At 41.4% G+C, this 27,229-nt stretch overlaps 1 protein-coding gene across 1 annotated transcript in view; it reads left to right on the forward strand.

The window, feature by feature from the left end:
• Positions 1 to 27,229, forward strand: part of ZBTB17 (zinc finger and BTB domain containing 17) — a gene marked incomplete in the record, with an annotated part of 1,293,515 nt that overhangs the window by 1,090,472 nt on the left and 175,814 nt on the right. Inside the window, 1 exon segment of the mRNA XM_044060452.1 lies at positions 12,137 to 12,382. Coding sequence (XP_043916387.1) covers positions 12,137 to 12,382 — 246 coding nt within the window.

Genomic DNA, 27,229 nt, shown 5'->3' on the forward strand with positions numbered 1-27,229 from the left:
GGTCTGTAGGCCAAAAACTGGGAACTCATTACCCAGGACAAATGGGTTTTAAATATAGTGTCCCAAGGATACAGATTTCAATTCCACACGTTACCAACACCAAGCGGGTGACCAGATCTACCCCCAAATCAGTGGACAGGGGCCCAAAATCAAGTACTCTCTCTCTTAAACATGGGGGCTATTCAGTTGGTACCAGAAGAGGAAAAGGGACAAGGTTTCTATTCCAGACTTTTCCTGGTACCTAGAAAAGGCAATACATGGCGTCCTGTCCTAGACCTTTCTATTCTAAACACCTTTCTGGTGATTTCAAAATGCTGACTCTTCACCAGCTGCTTCCTATGCTAGGCAAGGATGCATGGCTGGCAACACTAGACGTAAAAGAAGCATACCTGCAGATCCCTATCAGGGAGTCTTGCAGAAGATACCTACGCTTCAAAGCAGGCTACATGCACTATCAGTTCTCTGCACTGCCCTTTGGCTTATCTACTGCGCCCAGGGTATTCACAAAGTGCCTAGCTCCAGTCATTGCATTTTGCAGGCAAATAAATATTCAAATATACCCATACCTGGATGATTGTCTAATTCAGGCAGAAAGCAAGGACATTCTTTTGAATCATCTGGCCTTTGTTCAAAGGGTACTGACTTGTCTGGGGTTCACCATAAACGAAAAGAAATCCCACCTGCTACCCTGCCAACAAATTATATTCCTGGGAGCAAGCTTGAATACAACTTCACAGACTGCTTTCCTCACGCCAGAGAAACGGATTCATTTGACAACCTACTTCAAACAAGTGGCCACAAAAACCCAGCTATTTGCAAGGCAAATACTGCAAGCTTTTGGGTTTGTGGCCTCCTGCATTCTTCTAATTCCATATGCAAGGCTACATATGAGGAAACTACAATGGTATGTCAAAAGCCTATGGTGTCAGCATTCACAGGATCTAGAAGCAAGGATTCCTATCATACCTTGCCTACGCCTAGAGTTCTTTTGGTGTGCAGAGGCCTGCCACCAAAACAGGGGACTACCATTCACATCACCCCCTGCCATCCAAATCTTAACAGACGCATCAGACTATGCATGGGGGGGCGCACCTGGCAGGGAAGTGCATTCAGGACAAATAGAACCCAAGTCAAATGCACCTGCACATAAATCAAAAGGAAATGTTAGCTGTACAGAATGCTCTGACAGCCTTCAAGGACCACATTCTTCCAGGACAACTAATGGTAAAGACAGACAACACCACTGTCATGTGGTACATAAGCGGGGGGTACACATTCTTACCCCCTCTGCAGACTAGCCATGGCATTGTGGAACTCAGCCTGGAGCTACCAAGTGAATCTACAAGCTCAATTCCTGCCTGGAAAACTAAATACACTGGCAGACGGACTAAGCAGAAACCTCATGTACCCACACGAGTGGAAACTGGAACCAAGGATTTTCAAGATGTTGACCAGCAAATGGGGGAGCCTAGATATAGACCTGTTTGCCTCCCCCCAGAACTATCAACTGGACACATTTTGCACAAGGATTCCTCACAAGCTAGCTCTGAAAGTGGATGCTGTATCCTTCAGTTTATGCCTTTCCTCCTCTGCCTCTGCTCTCCAAGGTACTACTAAAGATCAAACAGGACAAGCCAAGGATGATTTTAATTGCACCAGACTGGCCTCATCAACATTGGTACCCACTCTTGCGCATTGTGTCACGCTTGGCTCCATGGCACCTGCCTCAGACTCCTTCCCTGTTGTCTCAGCAGGATAACCAGATTCTGCACCCTCAGCTGCAAACCCTAAACCTAGCAGCCTGGCTAATTACCTAATCTCTCCTTCACCATCCCTCAGTAAATCAGTGATGGATATCATTTTAGAGGCAAGGAGGCCTAGTACTAAAAAATATTATGCTGCAAAATGGAAAAGATTCTGTGCCTGGAACCAGTCTGAAGGAATGACCGCAGCAGTGCCCAATTTACCTCAGATTCTACAATACTTGACTGAGATGCTTCATAAGGGCTTGTCTTTTTCCTCCATCAAAATTCATGCCTCAGCCATTTCAGCTCATTATAGCACATAGCTTCCCCTGAAGTGATGAGGAAGTGATGGGTAGGTATGGTGTTAAGGAGAGGAATTGCAAAAGGTTAGATGATTGTGGATTTTGCGAAAAGGATGGACATGGCTGTGGTGAATACGTATTTTAAGAAGAGGGAGGAGCATAGGGTGACGTACAAGAGTGGAGGAAGATGCACACAGGTGGATTATATCCTGTGTAGGAGGGCCAGTCTGAAGGAGATTGGAGACTGTAAAGTGGTGGCAGGGGAAAGTGTAGTTAAGCAGCATAGAATGGTGGTCTGTAGGATGACGTTGGTGATCAAGAGGAGGAGGAGGAGTGTGAAAGCAGTGCCAAGGATTAAATGGTGGAAGTTAAAAAAGGGTGATTGTGAAGTGGAGTTTAGGGAAGAGTTAAGACAGGCACTGGGAGGCAGTGGAGAGTTACCGAATAGCTGGGTAACTGCAGCAGAACTAGTAAGGGAGACTGCTAGAAAGGTGCTTGGTGTGACATCTGGACAGAGGGAGGAGGACAAGGAGACCTGGTGGTGGAATGAAGTACAGGAGAGTATACAGAGGAAGAGGCTGGTGAAGAAGTGGGATTGTCAAAGAGATGAAGAAAGTAGACATGAGTATAAGGAGATGAGGCGCATGGCAAAGAGAGAGGTGGCGAAAGCTAAGGATAAGGCATATGGAGAGTTGTATGAGAGATTGGTCACTAAAGAGGGAGAAAAGGACCTGTACCGATTGGCTAGACAGAGGGACAGAGCTGGGAAAGATGTGCAGCAAGTAAGGGTGATAAAGGATAGTGAGGGAAAGGTACTCACAAGAGAGGAGAGTGTGTTGAGTAGATGGAAAGAGTATTTTGAGAGGCTGATGAATGAAGAGAATGAGAGAGAGAGAAGGTTGGATGATGTGGGGATAGTGAATCAGGAAGTGAAACAAATTAGCAAGGAGGAAGTAAGGACAGCTATGAAGAGGATGAATGGAAAGGCTGTTGGCCCAGATGACATACCAATGGAAGCATGGAGGTGCTTAGGAGAAATGGCAGTGGAATTTTTTTACTAGATTGTTTAATGAAATTTTGAAAAGTCAGAGGATGCCTGAGGAGTGGAGAAAAAGTGTTTTGGTACCTATCTTTAAGAATAAGGGTGATGTGCAGAGCTGCAGTAACTACAGAGGGATAAGATTGATCAGTCACAGCTTGAAGTTATGGGAAAGAGTAGTAGAAGCTAGGTTAAGAAGGGAGGTGATGATTAGTGATCAGCAGTATGGTTTCATGCCAGGAAAGAGCACTACAGATGCAGTGTTTGCTCAGAGTGTGTTATTGGAGAAATACAGAGAAGGTCAGAAGGAGTTGCATTGTGTTTTTGTAGACTTGGAAAAAGCATATGACAGGGTGCCTAGAGAAGAGTTGTGGTATTGTATGAGGAAGTCGGGAGTGGCAGAGAAGTATGTAAGAGTGGTACAGGATATGTACGAGGGTAGTGTGACAGTGGTGTGGACTGCAGTGGGAGTGACAGATCCGTTTAAGGTGGAGGTGGGATTACATCAAGGATCGGCTCTGAGTCCTTTCTTATTTGCAGTGGTGATGGACAGGTTGACAGATGAGATCAGACAGGAGGCCCCGTGGACTATGATGTTTGCAGATGACATTGTGATCTGTAGTGAGAGTAGGAATCAGGTTGAGGAGAGACTGGAGAGGTGGAGATATGCTCTAGAGAGCAGAGGAATGAAGGTCAGCAGGGCTAAGACAGAATATATGTGTGTAAATGAGAGGGAGGGTAGAGGAATGGTGAGGATGCAGGGAGTAGAGTTGGTAAAGGTGGACGAGTTTAAGTACTTGGGATCAACAGTTCAGAGTAATGGTGAATGTGGAAGAGAGGTGAAGAAGAGAGTACAGGCAGGGTGGAATGGGTGGAGAAGAGTGTCAGGAGTGATTTGTGACAGACGGGTACCAGTAAGAGTGAAAGGGAAGGTCTACAAGACAGTAGTGAGACCAGCTATCTTACATGAGTTGGAGACAGTGGCATTGACAAAAAGGCAGGAGTCAGAGCTGGATGTGGCAGAGTTAAAGATGTTAAGATTTGCACTCGGTGTGACTAGGATGGATAGGATTAGGAATCAGTATATTAGAGAGTCAGCTCATGTTGGACAGTTTGGAGACAAAGCAAGAGATACGAGATTGCGTTGGTTTGGACATGTGCTGAGGAGGGATGATGGGTATATTGGGAAAAAGATGCTAAGGATGGAGCTGCCAGGTAAGAGGAAAAGAGGAAGGCCTAAGATAAGGTTTATGGACGTGGTGAGAGAGGACATGCATGCGGTTGGTGTGACAGAGCAAGATGCAGAGGATAGGAAGAAATGGAAAGAGATGATCCGCTGTGGCGACCCCTAACGGGAAAAGCCGAAAGATGATGATGATAGCACAGAGCTTCCCCTCTTCTCTCACCCACTGCTCAAGCAGCTCCTCAGAGAGGCCAAACATTTAAGGCCACCCAGGAGAGCTCCAACCCCAGCCTGGGATCTTTACTTTGTCTTGGAGAAACTCACTCTTCCTCCGTTCAAGCCAGCTGCTACTGCAGATTTAAAATTTCTTTCCTGGAAAACAGCTTTCCTTTTAGCAATCACTTCTGCAAGAAGGGTATCTGAATTACAGGCCCTTATGACAGTGGAACCTTTCATCATCTTTCATGTGGACAGGGTGTCCCTCAGAACCAATCCCTCCTTCATGCCCAAGGTGGTATCCAGTGGGGCTCTTAATCAGTCCATTCATTTGCCTACCTTCTTTCCTAACCCACAGAACAAAGGAAAGCGGATACTGCACTCTTTAGATGTGCACAGACAGTTTAGATTCTACTTGGATAGGACTAAACCTCAAATGAAATCTAAACAACTGCTGGTGGCATTTGCTGCAGGGACAGAGGGGAAAGCTATTTTAAAGCAAACCATTTCAAAATGTATAGGCCACTGCATTCATTTCTGCTATAAGCACCATGGAAAACCTATGCCACAGGGCATCAGACCCCATTCAACCAGGGCTGCATCTACCTCTACAGTCTTTCTCAGGGGCGTCCCTACTAGGGACATCCTAGAAGCTGCTACCTGGAGTTCTGTACATACTTTCACCAAGCATTATCATTTGCCAATTTTCTCTTAATCCAGAGCTGGTTTTGCCACTGCAATCTTGCAGGGCGTTATAGCTGGTCCTAATTCTATTTAAATTCCTCCTTCCAACCTTAGCTTTTGTAATCTACCCAAATGTAATGAATGCAACAGTGAAACACGAAGAACATAGTACAGTTGTGTACACTTACCATAAATGTAGATGTTTGAGTGTATTCACTGTTGCAGTCCTGGTTACCCTCCCTCCAGCCCCCTTTCTTTTTTTGACTATACCTCTACTTTCACTTACTATGCTCTAAAATCTTTTTGGTGTATTTGTTTTTTTGTTGGAGGTATATCCTTGTATTTATAGATTAATTGCTTCTCATTAGGGGGGCACCTGACATCTGGGGCAAGAAAAACTGATGTAATGGCGTCGGCTGCATGTTTTATACCCCTGACGACCTGACGTCATGGAAGAAGGGACAGCAACCGACACAGGACCCAAGACTTTGTTAATCAGGCCGACTGAGGGCTACTGCAAGCAGATAACCCAAATGTAATAACTGCAACAATGAATACACTCGAACATCTACATTTATGGTAAGTATACACAACTGTACTTTTTCTCTGTTGCCCAACAGATGTTGGCAGTTTGATCTTTTTTGCCTCTGCCACTAAAACCAGCTCGCACATATGGCAGCTCTCAGACTATTATTAGAATCTAGCTTGCAATATATTGAACATTACCTTGCATGCATGTGAAACAAGTGCAATTGTTCCATAATTGGAGAATTCTTTAGCATCTCCGTTTTTGGATTGGAATGTTAACTGTTCCTTTCAGCTCAATAGCCCTATCCTTTTTTCTAGATTTGCTGGAAAATTCCCTGCAGCACTACAGCGGCATCATTCTGCAGGATTATAAACAATGCAATTGGAATTCTATCACTTCCTGCTAGTTTTCTAGATCCCATTTAATTTCACCCTCCAAAATGTCTGTCTGTTGGTCAAAGAACACACCATTGTATGTGTCAATGATGTTGGAGTCCTATAGTTCTGTATATTCCTGCCACATCGTCTTAATATCTTTTACCTTTGTTAGGTCTCTCCCATTTTTTCTTTTATTATGCACATTTTTCCTAGAAGTTTTCCTTAATATCACTGATCTTCTTGAACAGATGTCTTGTTTCCCATTGCATTGTATTCTTCCAGTTTTTTACTGCTCATTTAAATATATGTCCTTATCGCTTCTTGCTCTTCTTTGAAACTCTGCATTTGACATGCATTATCCTATATCCGTTGCCTTTTATTGTCCTTTCCTCAGCCATTTCTGAATCCTCCATAGACAGCCAATTTGCCTTTTTAAAATTCTTTCCATTTTAGAATATTTCTTGTTGCCACCACCTGCATAATATCCCAATCTTCTGTTCCTAGTTCTTCATGTACTGTGTCCACCAGATCTAATCCCTTGAATCTATTCTTCACCTCTAATGCATATTCATTTGGAATATTGTTGAGCTCATATCTCACTGGCCTGGACACTTTTTCTTGTGATTTTGTAATTCTAAAGTTTGCGATAAGGACCTGGTAGTCTGACCCGCAGTCAATTCCAGTTCTTGTTTTTCCTGCAAGACACTGCCAGCCACAGTGAAGACTTACTCCAGCAAAGCAGCCTCTTCTCATTCCTTCATCAAATGCATTGACTCCAGATCCATCCTGAAGGTCATCACCTGTACCTCTGTACACACTTTCACCAAGTATTACAGTGTAGATACCTCTTCCTGATCAGGACCTCTTTTTCGCTATATCTGTCCAGTTAGGTCTGGTAGACAGCAACCCTATATCTAATCTTACCTCCCTCAATAACTAGTAGTCTTTGGAATCACTCACAAGTGTTGGAATACTACAGTAATCTAAGGAAGGACATAGTACAGTTGTGTAGGAGCTTAGCATAACATTACATATCCTGCAGATCACTGTTGCAGTATTGCTTCCCTCCTTCCTTCCCCATCTTTCCTGTCCATTTTGAATAGAGGTGAGCATCTCCTTCCCACCCTCTTTCCTGGACAGGCTTCTTTTTTCATTGTGTTTTCACTCAGACCTTCTGATTTCTACTGAGGCTAGATAGGCTAGGATCCTGTGGTTATACATCTGCTTATGCACTATTAGAGCTACTGGCTGAAATCATACTGCAGAAGTAAGAAGATCTGGTACCTCAGCAGGATAACCCACAAGTATTGGAATACTGCAGTGATGATCAGTAGGACATCTGCTGTTATAGTAAGTTGTCACATAATGGTAGTATTTGTTGGGTTGTAGCCAAGCACTAATTTTGACATTTTTTTTAAATTGTAATGGCTACTCATTTTATTCTGGAAGATTTTTGTCTACAGTAGAAAGTCTGATTAGTAGTGTTATGTAAAATGGCCAGTTCTTGTCCATTTTAGTTCAGTAATTCCCAAGATGCTGCACCAGCAAGACCGTACAGAATTGTTTATATTTGGGTCATACAAATTCCGTGCTGTTCTGATTCATATAGTTGGTCATCACCCATCTCCATCTTCATGTCAAGTAAGCTGCAGGTGGATGCCATTTCTGTTAAATTTATTTATTTATTTAACAGTTATTTAATATTTCTTTACCGGGAAAGTTCAACTTGGAACAAAGCCCATTTTCAGCAGAGGCCCGGGAAGAAACACTCCAGATGCATGTCTTTGTAACGTGGGAGGAAACCAGAGCACCCTGAGAAAACCCACACGAACGCAGGGAGGACATGCAGACTCCACACAGAAGCCAAGAATCGAACCGGAGAATCTCTTACTGTGAGGTGACAACACTACTGCTACACCACTGCGCCATCTGAGAAGTCCTTAATCCCTTCATATTCCATGTTATATAGCAGTTTTCTCAGACATTACTCAATCTTATAAATCTGATCTAGAAGGACTGCTTATACAACAGTTAATCTGCAAGTTAGTCTCACATACATTCAAAACTGGTCTGACTGGCCCAGAACAACTCACACATTTTCTCTGGCTAAGGAAGCTGTGTAGCCAACTTAGCATGAGCATCTGCAGAAAATAAAAATGGTGTGTGTTACTTTGGCAGTGGCATATGGATAAACAAAAATAAGACACATTAACACAAAGAGGAAAATATACAAAATAACATCTAGAGCAACATAAAAATAGCTCCCTAAATTTACTGTACAGTAAATGTTTGACTTTCAGCACCCAAAGTGATAAAAGAAGATATGTCTACCCAAGGGCAGCCAGGTGTCCACCATTTAAGTGCACAGTCTTGGATCAGACTAATGGTGGTGTCCAAGTACTGATCCCCCTTGAACTCAAAAGCAACTAAAAATAGTGTTAGTGTGCCATTATAGATTTGAATTCGGTCTAATATGTGGTTATTATTAGACGAATACAGGTTGAATTATCTTACTATATCTTGAATTTCCTTTGAAACAGTCCAGTTATGAGGCACAACCTGCTAATTTTAGAAGGACATGCATCTGCAAACACATCTTTACCCTTCACACTTTACCACAGTTGAAAGCAGGCACTGATCTGAGTTAATGCCTACCCAAAAAGAAAAGACAGTGCCATGATGTTTCTACATATCTGTAACAATATGCAGGAGTCATGAAACTTATTTTATTTGTACATCATGACATGGTGCAGTGGCAAAGTGCACTGTCTTGAAAAGGTAGTCCAACATTTCAGCCTCATGGGCATCATCTGCTAGTGTAGCAAAACAGTTGGAGAGGTGCAGTGGAGAACTCTAATCTTATTCCGAGCTGATCCTTTAAGGAGTGGAATAGGTCAAGAAGGCAGAATATTACCTTCAGTTGACTTGAGTAGGATTGTAGGTCTAGAATGACATTATTTAGCGTATTTTGTCTTGTACAACAGTGATTGGCTCCCCACTGCTTATTTACTAAAATTGTCTTTGTTATCCCTTCAAAAGCAGGGAAGTGACTTTTTAAGCCTTAAAACTAATAATGAGACTTGTGTTGTCCGATAGTGGTGTTTTAAATTTGATATTGTTACTGTAGTTTGTTATTATGAGAGAAGCGGAACTTGCAGTGTTCTGAACATCACATTGTTGTTGGCTCGTTAACACTCCCAGTTTTTATTGTCTGTTTGCTTGTTTTGCCTGCTTTAATTTCTGCTGCACTGTGCAGCTTTCTGCTTGATTGTGCTGAGATGCGTCATGTGCATCTTGCAAAACCACACTAAACCCATGCCGTGTAGTAGCCAGTTGGGTCCATGTTCTCTTCATCCTACTCCATGAGGCTTGTAATCTAACCCCAATAAACAGCTGCTTAACACACAGCAGCTCACAAGCCTTTGCAAATAACTGTGGCACCATTAAGTGCAGTTAAATACTTCAAATAGCTATACAAGAAGCAATGGCTTATAAGTCAGCTCACGTAATCGAGGCACCTGTACAGATAACTGTTGTACTGGATCTCCATTTATTGTACTGATGCTTATTGTAGCAAGCTCCAGTGCAGCTGTACTTATTGTACTGGATCATTCTTGATTTAATACACTGATTAATTATTGTAGCACCAGTGCTGGTATTTGCATGACTTCAATTGTATTGTGAAGTCACGTAGTACCTGTGTTATCATTTTTATCTCTTGTACTGTGCATGAACTTTTTTTAATATCCAGGCTTGTGCTGGATCTGTATGTGACGTTCAAGGTGTTACACTGCACTTATCAGTGTTGAGGCATCCGTGACTGTATCCTGTATTGTTTGTGCCTGGGGAGGTACTTCCTTTTGCTAATCCTGTAACATTCTGCCTATGTCCTGTATCACCACCTTATTGTATTACTTTTAAATTGTACTGCATTCACTAATCTTGTAACAGCTATGCCTTTGTCCCGTTTTGCCTTCATTTGTGCTGATATCCTCTGTCATTTTTGAGCTGTTGTACTGCACTGTGTAGTATTGTGACAGCCAGGCTTATACCCTGCATGGTTTGCATTTTTATACTGTGTGTGTAGGATCTGGTTCTGCCTTACATACTACATATATAGTATGCTGTATTTTACCAAATTACTCCACGTATATATATTCTCATTTGCAGTACCACTGCATACACTGCTGGGCCATAGATCTGATTTCACTTTGTGTCTGTCCATATTAGTAATTTTACTTCGTCTATATCTAACACCCACTCTACTGTTAATCTGTCTCAGTTGGCATACTGCCCTGAACCGTTGTTATTTGAATCCCTTCTCCCATCAGATCAGATGTTTTGGTTAGCATAGTACCCCTGACCCCATTATTTTTGAAACTCTTTCACTATCAGTTTCTTGTCACAATGAAACCATAGTCTGCTCTTAACTCATCTGTTGCCAGCATACCAACATTAAGTACTTTGTACCAGTGTAGCAACTGCTTCATGTTCACTGACAACTCATTTTTGTTACCTAACATGAAATCTACTTGTTATTTAAACTGGAGACAAGCCATTCATATCACAAAGCTGTCAGAACTCATTATACTGTCACACCATATCACACCACTTACACTAAGACCAAGTATTCTGAGGTAGAAACAAAATCCTTTCTCAAGACTCTTAGGTCTCCAAAGCAGTGCTCCAGAACACCTGTACTTCATCAGTACTGTCAAACCTTATCCACTGTACTCGCTACAATACCTCCAGCTGATAGAGCACTCAGAACACTCTAACTGCCACTGCAAACAAGAGGTCCTAATTTGTATGCCTAAGCCTTTATGAATGCCTAAACATGCTACCACACATAATGACGTCCTAACCATGGGACTCTGTAGGCAGATATACTAATGTAACACTCACCAGGCTGAGTAAAAATAGTGTCAGAATTCATGATGGCACCCTGATCCTTTCATGCCAAGTATACATACAACCTGGTCACTGATGAGGTGAGAGTGAACAACGTTCGATGTTTCACCTGACATGACCGAGCTGTTAGTCTATGTTTCTGAAGCTAGAAATAAGCTAGTCTTGAACAGTTTCTTGTCATCACTGCAAATGATGCCACAATGCAGGCAACAAAATGATTGTTTTCAAGAGTTGGATAAGTAACTAGTGGCATTCTAGGGAGTCCAGTGTGTCAGTTTGGAGATCAATGATAAACAGACGTGCCTACTTCACCAGGGATAACAGCTCTTCTCCTCTGAGCTTCCACTTATTGGCTAAGATGTTCTCTACCTCTATTGTGCTTTTTAAAGCAAAGTCAATCTTCTACACATACCAGTCTACAAGTACCGCTCTATCCCACCTCAATGTGCCACTGTTCAGTGCTAGAAGTTTTATCAAGAAAATGCCCACCCTTGAGGCTTTATTGACTCAGTTACAGAAACTTGTTTGCAGTGCAGTTACAGCACTCCTTTGCCATCACACAATTTCTTTTAGCAAACAGAGTGAGCAAAGAGGTGACGTGTTGAAGTTGTATGAAAGAAGGTGGCAGAGGCAAAACTATGTGCTAATAAAAGTCCAGGACTGAATGATAGTGTGCATACACTATTTTAAAGTCCTGCAAATACCCTACTTTTTGTCCTCGCAAACTTTTTCATATGCGCCGTCAGTGTACATCTGTCAGCTGTATTGTGAAGTTTCTGGTTTGTACAAACAAATATCTTTTCACTGTGAATGGTGCAATGATTTTTTTTTTTTTTTTTTTTTTTTTTTTTAGAAGGTTATCCGATTCAAAACACTTTGAAAAAGTACAATATGTTGCTAATTTTATACATCTAATGAATCGTTTACTGTGGTATGTCAAATTTAAGAGTTTCTGTTTTGTTATGGGAAGTTTGAAGAACTGGTTAGGTTATTACAATTTAAAATGGAATTTGGTATGTCCAAAGTATTCTGCTGACTAGAATTCATTATTTTGTTTCCTGCCTCAGTTATATGAATCTTTCCTTCTTAATATATTAAGTAATTTTGGTTAATGTGTGTTATGGTTAATGCTTTTTACTGTACTCACCAGGTGAAAAGCCATACCTCTGTGATTCTTGTGGACGTGGTTTCAATCGAGTAGACAATCTTCGTTCTCATGTGAAAACAGTACACCAGGGGCAGGCAGGTATGAAACGACTGTTGAGAAAAGGGGAAGATCCAGATGATGACGAGGAAGATGAGGAAGAGGAATTAAATATTGTTACAGTTTCAGCAGATGAAATGGTCACTTTAGCAACAGAAGCACTCGCTGCCACAGCTGTAACACAACTGACAGGTGAGTAATAAGTGCACTGTACCTAAATGAATGTGTACCCTTCATTTGATGCCATCTAATCTCAGCTGTTCCCATTTACCTTTCCAGACTGTGTAGAAACAGATTTATATTAACCTGTAATGCCAGTTAAAAATACAGTTCTTGTCTAATTACTGTCTTGTTAGTAACACCAAGCATATTTCTTTTAAAAACTGATGTCACTGTGTATAGAGCATGCAGAAAAACAATATACTTGGTAGACCAAATGTTTACCATGTAAGCAGACTAAATCATCAGATGCATATTCTGAGGTATGACTTTGACAGTCAGAAGTGATTTACAGGAGCAGCGAAGAGAGGAGTACCCAGGAATTCATTAAAAATATGAATTAGTAAAATGTGTGAAGCCAGCTAAAGTGCAAGCTTATCCCCAAGTGAATGAAAGGACTACATAATCATAAGTATGCCAACCTTTAATCTTATTTTAGGGGTTGCTCTCGGTGCACAAGAGATGAGGACTCCTTCCCGAGAGCTGTGACAGTGCTTTAAAGTTCTGAAGCATTCACTTTTAGGGTATTCACATTTTTGATTGTGTGTGATGTGGTGTTCGATGAGGTGGACTAAGATGATGTAACTGTCCCCATGCTACTCGGGTCCTTCTTGCCAGTTGTACAGTGAGAATTTTATCCTAACTTATGTTGAGTAAGCCTTCAGAATGTTCTTGCATTATTGTGAATCAAGACTAAAATAATAGATCTTTGAGTTACCTGGGGTTGGAGCATGAAAGCATCTGGCATAAGTTCCAGCAGTTCAACATGGCCACTAACAAATTTTTATTTATTTTTTTATTTTATTTTACATTTGTTGACCGGGCTAGTCTAGCTGGATACATGTCCATTTTCAGTAGAGGCTCGGGGAGAAAAGCTCCACTACCAAGTTATACAATTTAGCAAATATGCAAAGCTTATACATATAAAAACAAGTCAAACAAATTGAATAACTCTGGGGAACCCCTTTACATCAGATTTTGCTACAATATGTGAGAGTGACACGCATAGTTAAGATACACAAAGGACAGTATTTGTTAACTCATTTGATATGCACCCAAGTAAAAGGATAATCACAGATCACAAAAATTATTTATTTATCTTTTTTTATTATTAAGACAAGCTATCTTTATTAGTAAAAAAGCATAACTAGAGGAGAAGAAAGGTATAAAAGTAAAAGTTATACTCCTATAACAGTGGGTAAGACAAGAGGCAAAAAAGTGTCGGTCAGGATTAGTACATGGGCATCGCCATTGGGAATTAAGGAAGATTTTTAGTTGCTTCTTGAAAAGGGGTGTTGATACCAGTGATGTAAGGTCACTTGGAAGCTTGTTCCAATTAAAACCAACAGTGTTAGTAAACAGGCAGTCACCAGATTTATTGTGAGATTTAAGGGAGGCAACTAGTAGCTTGTTAGCTGAGAGAAGGGTTGTGAGGTTTTTATAAGGGCTAATAAGGTTACAGAGTATGGGAGTATTCATGAGGTGATACAAGATCTTGTGGGTGATTGTAAGTTGAAGCAACAGCTGGTTTTGTAATTCTAGCCAACCTAGTTGTTTAAGATTTATGCAATGGTGGGTACGAAATGAAGCTCCTGTGACATATCTAGCAATGTTATTGTATGAGGTTGCCAGTTTATTAAAATTGGATTTTGATAGATTGGTAAACATAGGAGAGGCATAGAGAAAGGTAGAGATCAGGTGTATTTGTGCTATAGTAGTCTTAGCTGAAGGTGTAAGGAAGGGTTTGAGCCTATAGAGAGAGCCGAGTTTTCTATTTACTGATGTAATGGTTATGTTAACGTGTGAATTGAAGTTAAGATTATGATCAATTGTGACACCTAGAAGTTTGGTGGTAGAATCAGGTGATATTATTGTGCTGTTGTTTGATACAATTGTGAAGTTGATAGGAGAGGACTTCTCTATAGGAGTGAACAGTAATAATTTAGTATTTTTGGGGTTAAAAAGGAGACCATTGATGGAACCAGTTTTCAGCTGATGTAAATACTTTGTGGGTACTAGACTGCAGCTCAGCAGAAGAAACCATGGCACAGATAAGTGTCGAGTCATCTGCATATTAAATGCAGGTGGTTTGTGTTAGGGAAGTTTTCAGATCATTAATAAAAACAGAAAAGAGGAGGGGTCCCAAAATAGAGCCTTGTGGGACTCCAGTGGTGATGGGTAGTTGAGAGGATATGTGATTGTCCCAGAGAACTGCTTGCTGTCTCTTTTCTAGGTTCATAGGTTGGTACTAGGCTATCAGCCCAAGGGCCTATACAAGCCTAGCCATAACAATTCCCTGGCTATTTCTTCCCACATTATTTACTTTCCTGGACCCCTGTCTAGCAGGGCGACTGACGTGATCCCTGGGGTGAATTTCCTTTCTCCCATCCAATCATCAAGGTTCCTCTTGAAGAGGTCCAAAGAGGCACTCTGCTTGACATGTATGGGCAATCTATTCCAGAGTCTGGGGAGTCTCTGGGTCAGGAACCTATCTCTCCAGCATGTTTTGTTTATTGTGATGACAAGGTTTAGATCTCTGGAGCGTGTAGCTCTGAGGGATTGGGATTTCTTTAAGTGTAGCATGTCCAACAGCTCTGGGTTTGACATGGCCTTGTATGTTAAGCAGAGATTGCCTCTGAGTAGATGATATGCGACAGAGTATAGCTGGAGTTTTTTAAGGCGGTCAGCGTAGGGCTTCTGCTTTAGGCCTGTGATTCTTTTAGTGAGGTATTTCTGAGGCCTTTCCAGTTGTTGCAGATGTCTTGAGAGGTACATACCAAATGGGGCGTTGTATTCTATAATGGGTCTAATGAGGGATGAGTACAGTGGGACAATGACCTCCTTTTTTCTGGATGAAAAGCCCTTCGTGATGAGGTGTGCCACATAGAAGGATTTCCTGACTGTTGTGGCGATGTGGTTATCGAAGGTGAGACCACTGTCCACCTGTGTCCCTAAGTCTCTTATCACACTTTCTGTGTTTAGTGTACTGCCACCTATTGGACTGTCTTAGTGTCTAAGGAAAGAGATCTGAGAATGTTTAACATGAGTTGATGATTAACCATGTCAAAGGCTTTGGAGAGGTCTATGAAGAGAGCTGAGGAAAGTGTCACAAGAAGCTGAACTCTTGGATTTTTAGATGTGAAATGCTTTATTTCATCTTTTGGAAGCAACCTTTATTAAAGCACACCTCTGATCATAATTGCAAGTCTGCATGCTGATGAATCCCCCACAAATAGCACAAAAACACCCCAAAGAATATTAGAAATTCCATCATTAATTGTGAGAATGCTGGCATTTTTTCTTTACAGTGGTGTTACTTTGTTTGGAATTTTCTACACTGTTTAAGAACATGCATTTACACCACAAAAGCCCACACCTACATTGACAAGGTGCATCCCTTTTTTGTCAGAAATGTGTTTTATTTAATAATGCCTTGCACCTCTGTTGCAAGGCTTCCACATACTGGTTAAAGCCTTTGCTGCCCCCTTGTGTTTATTTTAGACAAAGTTCAGTTGATGGAAATTCCAGTGTAACTATCAATCAATCCTGATGTTAGATTGCATTAAGATAGCACTCCTCAGTTTTAGAAGTCTAAACAATAAACTGATCTTGAGGCACTCCTGTATTTGGAAAACATGCATAATTACTGACACGTAGTTTAAATATAAATAGAATACTTCTTTTATACATGTGTTTTCTGCTTTTTGTGTCTTCTTATCTGCTACCAACTGTGGTGGAGTATCCATATTTGTCAAGGAACATATTTACCTCCGGCAGATACCTAGGGACCCACACATCGAACTCGTTGAATTACAGCTCACTCTTGATAAGGTTAACTATCAACTAATAGCTTGTTACTGAACACTTTCACCCCCAGAAGACCATGTAAGATTCCACCGTGTACTAAATAATCCCCCTGTTAGCAAAAACTCCCTTATTTTGAGCGAGTTTAGCTACTCTTCAGTAAACTGGGACATCTATAACTTCATTGTACGATATGCCCAAGAAGTTGAAAACTTAAAAAAAAGAAAAACTTCTTGAGTAGCTGATAAACCTGGTACAGGGCAAGGCATTCTTGGCCTTATTCTTACAAGTGTGGCTACTCCTTAAATTGTACAGCAGATTCCAAAACCTCTCTCCTTAAGGAAGACATCAAAAACATTATAGAAAAAAAGCTGAAAAACACTGTTAGATCCATTAAAGGTGCACATGAACTTAGGCTACACTTTGAAGCCAAAGGTACTTACAAATCATTTAGCTATTCCAAGAAGCTATACCCTACAGTACTGTCAACTTATTAATAAATGACACCACTTATTCTAACCTAATACGTATTGCCAGTATCCTTGCAAACAAATTTAGTGCCAGCTTCACACCCTGAGACTTCTACACAAAGCCACATGATACCCAAATCCTTATTGAAATTGCTTACCAAGACATAAAATATTTCCTTCCTGGTACTCTAGGATATATCTGGTCGCTTAATTAATAGTGATAAACACAGCTTTGCAGTCCCACTCTGTAAACAGCTTAACCACTGGATTTTTTCTTGATGTGTGGTGCACTGTAGTTGAGATGCCTCTCTGTAAGGGTGGCCTTACAGTCAACCCAGATAATTGCCTGTCCGTATCAGTAGCCTTACAACTGACCCAGATGATTACAAACCTGTCAGCCTTACAAGACTCACCTGCAAAGCCATGGAAATATATGACTGACCTCATAAACTATGATATTGAGAATCTTGTTAGACTTTGCTCCCAGCTGTTTGGCTTTGTGAAGGATAGACCCTGTCTAACAAATGTGTTAAATTTCTTTGAAAGTTGCTGAGGCTTTATTCATTGACCATGTGGTACTCATAATGTATCTTGACCTGCCAAGACTTTCAACACTATTTACCATGACAGTATGATAAAGAAGTTAAATGTTTTAAAACTCAGCCCATATGTGGTAAGATGCATAGCAAACTAGCTGAAAGATAGAACCCACACATTGCGAGTTGTAGGTGCCTCATTTTAAAGTATGAAAATGATCAGTAAAGTCTCTCTGGACTCAGAGCTGGGACCTCTCCTTATCAGCATTTATTTCTCAGATCTCTGAGCAGAGAGCCAAGACCACTGGATTTTAAAGTTTGCGTATTACAATAAATGGGCGGAGGCTGTTTATTAAATCACCTTCTGACACCTGAATTTTCCAGAATGAGCACTCTGTAGCTATTTTGTTGATGTATCCTAAATATGGGCTCACATGAAATGCTAAAAATATAGTATTGTTCCCTTTAATAGACAGCCTCTACCCTCATCCTTATTGTGTATACAATACATCACTACAAAACGAGAATGTAGTCTGGGCCCAAGGAACTTGGATTAATTATTCCCTCTGTTTAACCATCTTTTGTAATGGCATCACGGTGGTGCCATAGTTAGCATTGCCGCCTCACATCAAGATGTTCTCCTGTTTGATTCATGGCTAGGGTGCATTCTGTGCAGTCTGCATATCCTCCCTGTGGTCGAGTGGGTTTCCTCTGGATGCTACAGTTTTTCTCTCTCATTCCAAAGAGATGTAGTAGGTGGATTGGACACTCTAAACTGGCCATAAGTGTGTGTGTGTGTGTGTGTGTGTGTGAGTGTGTGTGCAAGTGAGTGGTACAGATGAACTACTGCGGCAGGGCTAGCCACCTGGTGGTGTAAACCCTGACTCGAGATGATTGTCAGTTTTGAAAGTGACACACCGACCCCATATGCAAAATGGTAAAAGGGGTTAAGGATGGATGGATGGATGATCATCTTGTGTAAATAGTTTGTCAGGAAATTTATTTTATTTATTTATTGCATTTCCTGACCTAGGGCGGCCACAGTGGTGCAGCGGTTAGCTTTGTCGCCTCACAGCAAGAGGTTCTCCGGTTCGATTCTCGGCTGGAATGCCTTCTGTGCAGAGTCTGCATGTCCTCCTTGTGGTCGTGTGGGTTTTCTCCGGGTGCTCCAGTTTCCTCCCACATTCCAAAGACATGCAGTAGGTGGATTGGACACACTAAATTGGCCCTAGGTGTGTGTGCATGTGTGTGCCTTCTGTGGAAGGTTGGGCGCCGGGCTTGCAACTCAACATCGTAAAACTCCACTGCCAATCATGAGCGGACAGATGATCCGCTGTGGTGACCCCTAACCGGGAAAAAAGCCGAAAGAAGAAGAATTGCATTTCCTGACCTGGATGGTCCGACTGGGTGGAAGACCTTTTCATTGGAGGCCTAAGGAAAAAAGCTGCACATGAATCACAAATGAATGTATGGAAATAGATCACAGAAGTATTTGCAATCTGTTAAGGTCACATAAACAAGGCAGAAAGATAAGTAGACATTTCTAAATCCTTTATAGTACAATGAAGCGTCCATCTTTTGAAACGGAAACACAGACATATATGTGTACTTTGTACAGTTGACACCAAGTCTGTCTGTGTTGGAGGAATTTTTATGTTAAAGGTTAGAAAGATGACAGTTACAGCAGTATACAATTCTAGCAGAGAAAAAAGACTAAATGGTGTAAAAAGAGGCATCTTAGATGTAGTGGAAAAGCTAGTTGCTTAGAAATATATGTAGAAAATGGGGTTATGGCAGGACTGGGTTTGTTTGGTTGGCTGTCCTGGGGAGAAACATAGAAATATCCATGATTTGGCTAAGTGAGATTTTAAAACAGACATGAAGGTTTTGTGCAATTTTTCCTGTTTAAGAAGTAATAGAGTTCTAGACTTTGGCTGAATAGATGGAAAAGTGCGATTCACCCAAACTGTTTGATTTTGAAGTGAGAAGTGGAAATTTTATCAGTGAAGCATAGTGGTCTGTGGTAGACTGTTGGATGAGTGTGGAAAGAGATCAGCAGTTATTGGGGCATCAGATGAGCTTGTGTTTGGTTACAAGTAGGGCAACAAGGAAATTCTACCCAGTTTAGTTCTCTGAGACAGAAGCAGTGGTGTGTTCTGTGTTGATGGTTAGCAGCAAATTTGGCTGTTTTGTCATAACATTGTTCTAGTTTGGTTAGTTGTGTTGCTTGTAGGTTTGTGACAGTTAGAGCTGAACAGAGGGGGGAAGGAACAAGGAGAGTAGTGACTAGGTGCTTTCCTAGTTGAGTTGGTCAGGAACTTGTTTGCTGCTGTAGAGGGAGCCTAGATTTTGATATTTTTTCACAATACATTTTATATGATAGTCAAATTTAATGTTATCATCTATGTGCGTATCCAGTGATTTTGTATGGGGGACAAGCTTGATTTTGGTATCAGATGAGAGTGTATGGAAGATGTTTCTTGAAGGGGCTGAGAAGTTTTTATTGGTGAAATCCTTTGCGTAGCTAATTGCCAATGGAATATCATCAAGGTCTAAAGAGGTAACCATTTCCCTGTGCTTAGCATTGATCATACCAGTTGTCGAGCACCACACCTCCTTTGGGATATATTTCAGTAAACGTGAAACAGAAAGACCCCAAAGGTACCAAACCAAAAAAAATCATTGACCTGAAGTCACTGAACTTTCAAGAGAAGCTGCAAGCTCTATCCATTTATTCCGTGTGTTGTAGACTTTTCTTTTTTTTTTACTAAGTATGTTTATTAAATCACGACTGAGCGACAGAGGTACACATATTAATAGAAAAAAGAATGAATCATAGTAACACTGTATTTGCTTTTCATACAGTGTACATTTCCTTTGTAACAGTCATTCACTCCTTACCTTAAACCTCACTCTGAACATTATGCAGCATGTATTGTTCCCATAGATTCCATTTACTTCTATTTAATTTGCTCTTTCCGTTTTCTAAGGATCCCACCTCCAGTTTATCTCATTTACAGTGTTCAGTACCTCAGTTGCATTTGGTTTGTTTTGATTTACATGTTCTAGTAACTGCCTTTTTTGGCTGCCAGTAGCATTAAACATAATAAGGCCTTACGACATCTAGGAAATTTCAGAGCCTATATCCCGGCTCAAAAAATAATTTCCTTAGTTACAACAATTTGCTTCCCCAACATTTTTGACAAAGTACTCTGTAGGGAATTTTTAAAATCTGCCAACTCGTCACATTCCTAAAACATGTTTCCAATTACCTCTTTCTTTCCCATCACATCAGCAGCATTTGCCATCTACCTGAGGAAATATTGGGTCTATATTATGTGATCGAAGAGTCTCTTCTTCGAACATATAATCGACACATATACACCGAACACTGTAAACTGTGAATGGCCACATTGGTGAATTTTTTCCTCAGGAGAAAATTCACGTGGCTGTAAAGTAAAAAGTAAACTTTAAAACACTAATCAAGTAGGGGGCTGCCCCCCCCCCTCCACACACACACACACACACACACACACACGCACACCCTAACTAAATATACCAACTCATAGATCGCTCTACATTGAAGAAAAGAGCAATTCCCAATAACGGCGACTGAATTTTTTCCCGAGGAAAAAATTTGCGGACGTAGCTCTTCGCGATTTACAGTGTTTGCTGTATATGTGTCGATTATTACTTGTTTGAAGAAGAGACTCTTCGATCACATAATAATAGACCCGGAAAAATTCTACAAATATCTGTGCAGACACTTCCAAGCAAAAATGTTAAACCTTCTGGAGTTTATTGCATACTTGGGAGCCATACAGATACTTAGTTTGCACATGACCTGAACCAGTGGATGGAAAATAGAAGATTTGCACCGGGCCTGGCACCCATGTCCCTTATGGATGGAGGTAACTTATAAATGCCTGGCTCACAGTGTCCTTTTCGGGTGCAGGACATCATTATTCTTTTGGGAAAACTTAGCCAGGTTTAGAAAGGCCCCCTGGGTCATTAGCATAGTAACAATCTATGAATGCTTGAAAATTGCCTTTCCAGTCCCTCTTCCCAATCCTTTCTAACCTCCTCCAATTGTTTCTTATAATTATGGAATATTTTATATGCCCTGCTAACAGTACCTTTTTTAAAGCTGCTTATGTTCTAAACTCTGCTAAAAACTCCACTGTAGGTGGTCTTTCACTTAGCACTCCTCTATGTTCTTGTGTTTGTCTATATTCAGTCCAAATGTCTGTCTGGCCTCATCCCACACTGTTAACTTTCCCTCTCTAGTTATTTGCTCCCAGTACCTTGATTCCTGCTACTAATTATCTCCAGTAATTCCAGCTCCACCTTACCTATTTCCTGTACCCCTACTTGCAGTCATCCCTATAAGTAAAATCTTTTTCCATTCATTTGTAGGCTTAGCTGTTAGAATACTTTCTACTATATGAATATAATGTTCTGTACTGTTTTTTATTCTCCTTAAGGACTCGCATCCAAGTCCTACAGTCTCCTTATTTCTCAACCCTCTTTAATTCATCTTTATCCCCTTCCACTATAATTTATAACCCTCTGCTTATTTTTTATCTATTTAACATTTGTTAATTTTCAGCGGAGGCCCGGGGAGAAATGCTGTAGATGTATGTCTTTTAACGTGGAAGGAAACTCACATGAATGCAGGGAAGACATGCAGACTCCACACAGAAGGCACCCCAGCCAAGAATCAAACCAGAGAACCTCTTGCTGTGAGGTGACAATGCTACCACTGCACCGTCCTTCTGCTTGTGTTATGTATATTAGCCATAACTACATAGCTTTCCAGTATCCTTTCAAATCAGGTAATGTTAAAACCACCTTGTTCTTTGGGGAGAATCAGCTTATACCACTTAACTCTTGCCCTCTTCCAAATAAATTCCTTCAGTTCTTTAGTAATTGCAGTCCATATCTTCAGGCTGATAAAAATGTGCATGGCCTTTATATAAAATTAAAGGGAGTAAAAGTATTTTCACTTTCTGTTTCTTACGGTCCATATCCATAATAAAGAGCTTCCAGCCTCTCGGTTTTTGTATTACATTTTGTTTAGTGTCTTCCCACATATCCTTAGCTGCCATAACACAATCTTTTATGTTCATTATTCTCACTGCTGCAGTAGCCTTTAGGTTGTTTATATGTTTGTATGTTTAGAAAGCTGCATAATAGCAAGACAGCATACTCCATAATTGGTCTAATTAGTGCTGCGTAAAGAGGGATGATAACTTTTTTTTTTTACTTGATTGATATTCCTTTAGTTATTGGATGTGCTGAGCAGAAGAATTCTCTCACTACTGCTGCTATCTGGTGGTCAAAGGAGAGGGACTTAAAGGTTCCAAGATGTCTGACTTCATTTTTCATTTTGAGTAGGATTATTTTTTTGGTCCCTCCTACATCATCTTTGCAGCACTGCTATCCAGTGCCCCATGTCCATGCTGGGTCTACCAGCTGCTTCAGTCACCTGGACTTACTCCAGAATCAGCTGGGACAGGTCATGGAACCCAAAGGCATCCTGTTGGTCTTAGCTGTTCACATTCCATTGTGGTGGATTTTTTTGGGATATGCCCTACCCCTCCTCCTCACAATGTAGTGGTTGCATCTGAGGGTTAGACGTGCAAGGAGGATGTTTTCCCCCACCTCTGCAGCAGCTCTGCAATGTCCACCCCAACCTCCTCTTGGATCGTTCCTCCTATCATGCAACATATCCTGCCTGCACCAGGGATCAGTGCAGGAGATGCCCATGTCACTACCCTCCCACCACTAAATGATCCCAGGTCACCTGGGTGGTAGACAGACTCTTGTCTGTCTATGCCACCAGAACACCTCATTTTGAGTGGGACATTGGCTAATACCATATGTTGAGGTAGAGAATTGTTTACCAAATGTGATGGTGCTGCACTTTCCTGCATTTAATTTTTGCCCCTTTTTCATAAACCACTTGTTTACTTCTTGCCCTTTTTTATAAAGTAATTGTTTATGAGGGTTAGATGCCCTTCTTTATCACTATTGCAGTATTCTTTTTTCGTGGGATATCCTGCTGAGGATAGCTTAACATCCAGCCATTATACCAAAACATTTACACCTTCCAGGCATTGTACATTAGATGTATATCCTACATGCAAGATGTAAAGTACAGTGGATATAAAAAGTTTACATACCCCTGTATCAGTCAGGAGAACAGTACAAAAAACTTTCCACAGCATTGGATATACCATGAAACACAGTGAACACAGTCATCAAAAAGTGGAGAAAATATGGGACAACAGTGACGTTGCAAAGAACTGGACGTCCCTCCAAAATTGATGAAAAGACAAGATGAAAACTGGTCAGGGAGGCTGCTAAGAGACCTACAGCAACACTGAAGGAGCTGCAGGAATTTCTGGCAAGTGTTGGTTGTGTACTACATGTGACAACAATCTCCCATATTCTCCGTATGTCTAGGTTATGGGGTAGGGATGGAAGACTGAAGCCTTTTCTTACACAGAAAAACATCCAGGCCCGACTAAAATTTGCAAAACAATGCACAAGTCTTCAAAAGCATGTGAGGAAAATGCATTATGGTCTGATGAGACCAAGGTTGAATGTTTTGACCACAATTCCAAAAGGTACGTTTGGCGCAAAAACAACACTTCGCATCACCAAAAGAACGCCATCCCCACAGTGAAGTATGGTGGTGGCAGTATCATGCTTTGGGGTTGCTTTTCTTCAGCTGGAACTAGGGCTTTAGTCAAGGTGGAGGGAATTATGAACAGTTCCAAATACCAGTCACTTTTGGCCCAAAACCTTCATGCATCTGCTAGAAAGCTGATGATGAAGAGGAATTTCACCTTTCAACATGACAGTGACCCCAAGCATACATTCAAATCAACAAAAGAATGGCTTCACCAGAAGAAAAAAAAGTTTCGGAATGGCCCAGCCAGAGCCCAGACCTAAATCCAATAGAAAATCTGTGGGGTGACCTGAAGAGGGCTGTGCACAAGAGATGCCCTCGCAGTCTAACAGATTTGGAGTGCTTTTGAAAGGAAGAGTGGGCAAATATTGCCAAGTCAAGATGTGCTATGCTGATGGACTCCTACCCAAGAAGACTGAATGCTGTAATTAAATCAAAACGTGCTTCAACAAAGTATTAGTTTAAGGGTATGCACACTTAAGCAACCAGCGTATACATTTTTTCTTTTTTATATTTTTCCCTTAACAGATTTGTTTGTTTTTCAATTGAATTTTACAGGTTATAGGTCACATTAAAGGTGGTAAAAGTTTTGAAATTATTTATTGTGGTCTCATTTTTTAGATCACAAAAATCTGGCATTTTAACAGTGGAGTGTAAACTTTTTATATCCACTATACATATGTGATGCACGAATACCTAATCCTCAGAACTACTTTACTGCCAATCTGAATGCTATCTCTGAATTCTGCCTGTATGTCACTCACTGAGATGGTTCTTCTACTGAGCTTTCAAAAGATAAGTGTCCCTTTTGAGTTCCTTCCTTCCTTTTTTTCTCCTTGTAGTTTGTTTTCATGTCATCCAGGAAGGGAAAATGAGTGTGGGTGGGAGATTCCTCATTAAGATGGACACAAGAAATGCCTTTTGTGTTTGGGTGCTATGCATGATCATAGTCTGTGTGGTATCTGTCAGGAGTTTGCTTTCCCTTAACAGCATCTGAAGTTATTCACCCAGGGTGCTATGGCCAAGTCCACCCACCCCAAAGTTCAGCTGACACTTAAAAGTTAAAAAAGAATATCCTGAACTTGATGCTGTGTATCATCCACTGGGGGTGTGTCGTCTTGGATTGGATGAAAAACCTGAGGTCCGGCTGGTGCTGACTGCAATTTCTCAACCCAGTGGGAGGCCGACAAGGAGCTGCCTACTTCTGCATCTGCTGAGGCTGTGCATACATCTGGAACAAATGTAGAGAAGGAACCATGCCTAATTATGTCTGAAGGGCCTTGGGGGACTCTGCAAATTTTGGTTAGGGAAGAGGTGCCTGGTACCCTCATTGTATCTAGGCGGGTCTGATACTCTTAGATTTGTCAAGGCAGATGTGCCTTTAAAAAAGAAACAGAAAAAAACATGTGGCTAAGGCTCCTCACAAAGAGTGGCAGGATTTTACTCATGGCTGTTTAATGTCCTAATGGCTCTGCAGCCCCCACAGGGATTGTCTGTCCCTGCTGCTGATCCGTAGTCTTCCACACCAGTTTAAGAGACCTCAAGAATCTGATTCTTTGGATGAAGAATTGGACTATGGTGAAGAATCCTTAGCATATTCCTAACAAATACATTCTTTTACTGTGGGTCTGATTAAGAAGATTTTTTGTCTCCTGACCCTCCTTTTGAAGAATTATCCTTTGGAGATGCAGTGGCTTGTGTGATGGTACACTTTTAAGTGGGACTGTTCTCAAGTCTCAGAGGTTCTAAAGAGATGCTATGAACTCTACAAATGGACTCACCCAGACCCTCTGCAGTCCATCCTATCTTAGCTGACCTCTTGGATACTTGTATAGCAGTGTATCAGGCTCCTGACTGTCATCTTCCATTCCCTAAGAAGCATCTACCTTCTTATAAGGGCAGCAGTATTACAGAGAGGTATGGGGGTATACTTCTGCTAAGTTGGTCTTTAGGGACATTAATTATCAGACCCACATGACTAGATATGTCCTGGCTCTTCTGCCTCAGCTGGGGGTAGGGGTATTGACTGACATGCCTGATTCAGACAGTAAGACTTCTGCTGTTTCACTTGTGCTTTCTGCTTCTCACGTAGCTTGCTGATGTTCTTGTGTTTCACTGTTGCAGTCATCACATTTGGGTTATCTGCTTGCAGTAGCCCTCAGTCAGCCTTATTATCAAAGTCTTGGGTCCTGCGCCGGTTGCTGTCTCATCTTCCATGACGTCAGGTAGTCAGTGGTATAAAGCATGCAGCCGACGCCATTACATCAGTCTTTCTTGCCGTGCAGTGCCCGAAGCAGAAGCAGTTCGCAAGTGCCGGTTGGCCAACTCCTGAAATTTTCGTTTTCGAGTTTCAGAACCAAAGTCTTCAACTAAAGCTAAGTACCCCATTGGGGAAACTTTTTCTTGCTCTAAACCGATGTCAGTAAAAGTCAATAATTGTATTTCTTGTGGAAAGCAAATACCTCATAAAGATTTTAATTCGTACTGTATTCCTTGCCTAGGCCCTGACCACGACGTACCTCGCTGTCGGTTTTGTGTCTTATTAAGCAACAAACTATTCGTCGCCAATATATTTACGCTTCTAAATATTTTTGTACTCTGTTCAATTATCCAGATATGTCTTCAGTAAGCCATCCGACTACCAACATTCCGAAAAAATGCAAAGATAAAAGACAGAGACAGGCCGCCTAGTTCCAAAGCTGCCGACGACGCTTCTCCTAAGCCAGTCGCCAGTTCTCAGTGAGGTGCTTTCGCAGCTCCTGATACCCGCTACTTCAAATTCGCAGGCCTCTACTGAGACCCATTCGGAGTCCAGTATGCCGTGAGATGCTTCAACTGTGGAACCTGCGGATATCTCTACCTTGGATGAGTCCGGAGCCGCTGTGCAGGCACCGGCTTCTGAGGGTGTATTCAGGCCTACTGACTTGCATATTAAACCGACGCCATCTTCTTCTTCAAGGCCTAAAACTCGAACCATGCCTAGAAAACCGACGCCCAGACCATATGGTCAGGCATCTATGCCTAAAAAACAAATGATAAGAATGGCTGAAGACCTTATTACTTTAATCAGGGGAAGCCAACCTTCCCCCTCTAAGAGACCTAGGACTGAATTTGCGTATGATACTTCTGACCAGGATTCTGAAATTTCTGATGTTCTTCATCTCACATTGCTGCAGTTCTTACACTTGGGTAGTCCGCTGTCCTCGGTCGGCCTGAATATCAAAGTATAAGGCTGACGTCGGTCAAGGCGCATTTGACTGACATCAGGACGTCAGGGTACAAATGCGCATGACCGACGTCATATCCTCAGTCT

This window comes from Protopterus annectens, chromosome 2.part0, assembly GCF_019279795.1.
Source record: "Protopterus annectens isolate FY-2018-M chromosome 2.part0, PAN1.0, whole genome shotgun sequence".
Taxonomy (NCBI): Eukaryota; Metazoa; Chordata; order Ceratodontiformes; family Protopteridae; genus Protopterus; species Protopterus annectens.